A 4,507-nucleotide genomic window follows, 5' to 3' on the forward strand; every position below is an offset into this window, starting at 1 on the left:
GTGCTTCTGAAACCTCAGCATATGAAGAGATAGTGTGGTCAGCACTATGTCAAGCTGTCTTTATTTCCCTAACATGAGTTACGTACCCTTCAGAACTGGGTGGACAAGTACATATTATTGACTTGAACCCAAATTTGAAAGAGGTTGATGGTTGAGATTAGGTTAATGGTTGAAACTAATGTTTGACCTTGGTGGTTCAATTGTCTCGGTTAACTTTTGTTCGTAAGCTAAATGATTAGCGAAAGTTGTATACACCAGATTTCAACGCGTTAACGTTAGAGATTGTTATAATGACTTCACGGCTTCATGGGACGGCGTAGTAGAGCATTCGACTGCTAACAGGAAAGTCTCGAGTACGAAAACGGGATCTATTCATTTGAACATCCCTGAGTCCACCCAGCTCTGATGGGTATCTAACTCACATCATAGAATGTATAGGCGCTGGGCATACTGTTGACTACACTATCCGTTTACATACCGGGGTCAAATGAACAGATGAACTCTACTTCACTAGCCCCATAGACCTTCAGGTTAGAAAAGGGAACAATACTAGACTTTAAGGCTTAGCGGTAGAGAGCTAGACAGCTACCTGAAAGTCTCGAGTTGGAATCCAGGTTCAAGTTAGTATAAAATACCCGAGCTCACCCAGCTCTGGTTGGTACCTCATTATATACCGAGGTCCCAGAATCAGGTGAACTCTACTTCACTTGCCCTATGGACCGTCCGGTTAGAGCAGGGGTTCCCAACCTTTTTTTTACTCTAGAGCACATTCTAAAATATCGGTAGGGTGGCGGGCACCACCTATTTTAAATCGACAAACTCCTTCCATAACTTGTCATTTTCCCGTAATTTATTTTCTTATTTTCTTATAGTCATAAATAATAAACAAAAATGTTTCAAAATAATAAAATTATTTGGCATTTTTTTCAAATTGCATACACACAGAGACATGTATTTACAAAACGTAAAGAAAGTAAACAAAACACATAAATACAAAGAAAACATTTAATTAAAAAAATATAATAAAGTCAATGTGATCTTTGGCATTGCATTTCATTGGCCAGAGCTTCATAATTAGGAGCGTATGACGATAATCCTGTTAGCAGACAATCATAAAGATGCTCATCGGTGAGTCGAGATCTATATCTTGATTTTTATTAAGTTCATGTTTGAAAACAATGATTCGCATAAATATGATTCAAATGGTACCAGCCGTTCCAGGATAGCGTAAATGGTGCAGTCTTGCTCGCCGCTAGACAAGTTGGGACAAGTATCGAACATATTTAATAAAGCTAGGCAGTCAAAAAAAATTAAAACTGTAAAAAATGAATAAAAATAAATCATATTTTAAAATAATGTTTATGAAAAAAAATCTGTCTCTGTCGAATAGTGAGAGGCGGGCACATCGAATCGTTCAGCGGGCGCCATGGCGCCCGCGGGCACAAGGTTTGGAAACCCCTGGGTTAGAGGGTACAGCTTAGAGGGTACAGCTCTAGTAATCGAATCTTTCACTTCCGCCCGCAGCTTAGCGCATGCGTGGGCCGGAACCAGACATGGCACCAAGACTGCACGAGCACGCTCTGGAGTAACGAGACATGGAGCATCCAGAGGCTCGTCACACAGGTCGACTGTGACGCTTTCCAGGGCACGAGGTCAGAGGTCGACTGTTGTAGGGCGAGGATAGGTAAGCTTTGGGTGTCAAGGTCGTCTGAGGTAGAGTGGATAAGTATCCGAGTCAAGGTCATTTGAGGTAGGGTGAGTAAGCCTCGCTGTCAAGGCCGTCTGAGGTAGGTTAAAGATAGGTAAGTCTCGGGTTCAAGGTCGTCGGATGTAAGGCGGGTAAGCCTCGGGGTCAAGGTCCTTCAAGGTAGGATAAAGATCAGTAAGACAGACAGACAGACAGACAGACAGACAGACAGACAGACAGACAGACAGTGTGTGTGTGTGTGTGTGTGTGTGTGTGTGTGTGTCTGTCTGTCTGTCTGTCTGTCTGTCTGTCTGTCTGTCTGTCTGTCTGTCTGTCTGTCTGTCTGTCTGTCTGTCTGTCTGTCTGTCTGTCTGTCTGTCTGTCTGTCTGTCTGTCTGTCTGTCTGTCTGTCTGTCTGTCTGTCTGTCTGTCTGTCTGTCTGTCTGTCTGTCTGTCTGTCTGTCTGTCTGTCTGTCTGTCTGTCTGTCTGTCTGTCTGTCTGTCTGTCTGTCTGTCTGTCTGTCTGTCTGTCTGTCTGTCTGTCTGTCTGTCTGTCTGTCTGTCTGTCTGTCTGTATGTCTGTCTGTCTGTCTGTCTGTCTGTCTGTCTGTCTGTCTGTCTGTCTGTCTGTCTGTCTGTCTGTCTGTCTGTCTGTCTGTCTGTCTGTCTGTCTGTCTGTCTGTCTGTCTGTCTGTCTGTCTGTCTGTCTGTCTGTCTGTCTGTCTGTCTGTCTGTTTGTCTGTCTGTCTGTCTGTCTGTCTGTCTGTCTGTCTGTCTGTCTGTAAACACGATTACTTGAGTGGTACTTTTCCTACTTTGAATTTTTAAAAAGCCTATAACTTTGAATATAGACATGATTTTTAATTACTTAAACTTTTAAAAATAGAATAGAACCTCATAGAAAAAAGAATTGCGCTCCAAGCGAACGCCAAAGCAAAATATGCATAATAGTGCGCAATATTATTAGTACTTTATAAATTTACATGCGTTTTTTGAGAAATCGGAAATAGCGTAAATTAGTACTTCCGTACCACGGAAATTACTCAAAATTTGACAGTAGGTAGAGAATTAGATATTTTGCTTACGTGTGACATTTCTTTTATCTATCTGAAATAATACTCAAGTTAGAGGCTTTTAAAACATTCAAAGTAGAAAAAGTACCACTTCCGGTTATCGGAAATTGCGCAAAAGTTGATACGGATCTACGATATTGATAAAATACTTGTATATGAAATTTCATCAACCTAGCTGAGCTCAAGTAATCGTGTTTACACACAGACTTACACAGACATACGGACAAGATTGCAAAATTATGTTTTTCCGTATCAGTGAGGTGTAAAACGTCGGGATTTGTTAAAATCTCGATCTCTTTTGCACGATTACAATACTTTCTCTATACATCGTATATACAAGAAAGTAAAAATAGCTTTAGCTCCGTGGTTAGGTAGTAGAAGCAAAGCTTGAAGCAGAAATTAACGTTTTTAAAATATTTTTAATTTTCAAAATTTTCGAAAATCCCGTTTTCCTTTATATGAATATAAAATATATAATTAAAATATTTTTGACACAGTTAACCATAATTAAATACTTTAATGCAATTCTGTTGTTTGTAATTTATGATTTATTTTATTTTAACCCTTAGGTGAGTTTTTATTCAAGGGAATGTACTCCACATTAAACGACAAAGCCATTGGAGCAATCATGCTGGTTATTTCCCTTACAATTCTCTGCCTGTGTCTGGTCGCCATAGTCAAACTGCTGCACTCCCTTCTCCAAGGCCCCATCGCTCTCATCATCAAAAAATTCATCAACGCGGACTTTCCCGGACCGCTGGGCTACCTCACCGGATACCTCGCCATCATCATCGGCGCCGGGTTGACCATCATCGTCCAGAGCTCCTCCATCTTCACCTCCACCCTCACCCCGCTCGTCGGCATCGGGGTCATCGAACTCGACCGGATGTACCCTTTGACCCTAGGGTCAAACATCGGTACCACGACCACGGCGATTCTCTCAGCCTTAGCCAACACGGACGGCCTCAGAAACGCGTTACAAGCAGCCTTCTGCCACCTCTTCTTCAACATCACCGGCATCCTCCTGTTCTACCCCATCCCCTACCTCCGCTTCCCCATACCGCTTGCCAAATTTCTAGGCAACTGCACGGCCGAGTACCGCTGGTTCGCCATCGTCTACATCCTCCTCATGTTCTTCCTCTTCCCCGCCCTAGTCTTCGCTCTCTCCATCCCGGGCTGGTACGTCCTCCTCGGCGTCCTCGGGCCCGTCTGCCTTCTCTTCATCATCATCGGCGTCATCAAATGCCTGCAGGCTAAACGTCCCCAGAGCCTGCCCAGAAAGCTCCAAGACTGGATGTTCCTACCCCAGCCGCTACGGTCTTTAGAACCCTACGATCGCGCCATGCAGAAAGTCTTCTTCTGCAAGCGGTTCCAGACAGACTCTACCGAGAAGACAGACGCTGGTGCTACGTCAGACAGACAAGCTAACGGAGAGTCCAGCACGCGACTTTAGTATGACCACGTAACATTGTTTACAAAGTTCGATTATTGAACACCTATTTATTCTATGTTTTTTATGTTTGTAGCTTGTATATGATTAGATAATTTACATCCGTTTTAGTTCAATATGTATATATAGCATGTATATAGCTTACAGAATTTTGAATGTGATATATATATATATATATATATATATATATATATATATATATATATATATATATATATATATATATATATATATATATATATATATATATATATATATATATATATATAAGACACATTTCTGGTAATTTTTAAAAAA

At 41.6% G+C, this 4,507-nt stretch overlaps 1 protein-coding gene across 1 annotated transcript; it reads left to right on the forward strand.

The window, feature by feature from the left end:
- The first annotated feature begins 3,349 nt into the window (after positions 1-3,349).
- On the forward strand, positions 3,350-4,213 carry LOC131956759 (sodium-dependent phosphate transport protein 2B-like). The gene has a single exon (XM_059321338.1). The coding sequence runs from the start codon at positions 3,350-3,352 to the stop codon at positions 4,211-4,213; it is 864 nt and encodes a 287-aa protein (XP_059177321.1).
- The last annotated feature ends 294 nt before the right edge of the window (positions 4,214-4,507 follow it).

The sequence above is a fragment of the Physella acuta genome, unplaced genomic scaffold (genome assembly GCF_028476545.2).
Source record: "Physella acuta isolate Inbredline_101_S28 unplaced genomic scaffold, ASM2847654v3 ptg001174l, whole genome shotgun sequence".
In the NCBI taxonomy this organism is placed as follows: Eukaryota; Metazoa; Mollusca; class Gastropoda; family Physidae; genus Physella; species Physella acuta.

Bases quoted from the DNA above. Each gene is read 5' to 3' on its own strand.
- LOC131956759 (XM_059321338.1), top strand. From the start codon at position 3,350: ATGTACTCCACATTAAACGACAAAGCCATTGGAGCAATCATGCTGGTT.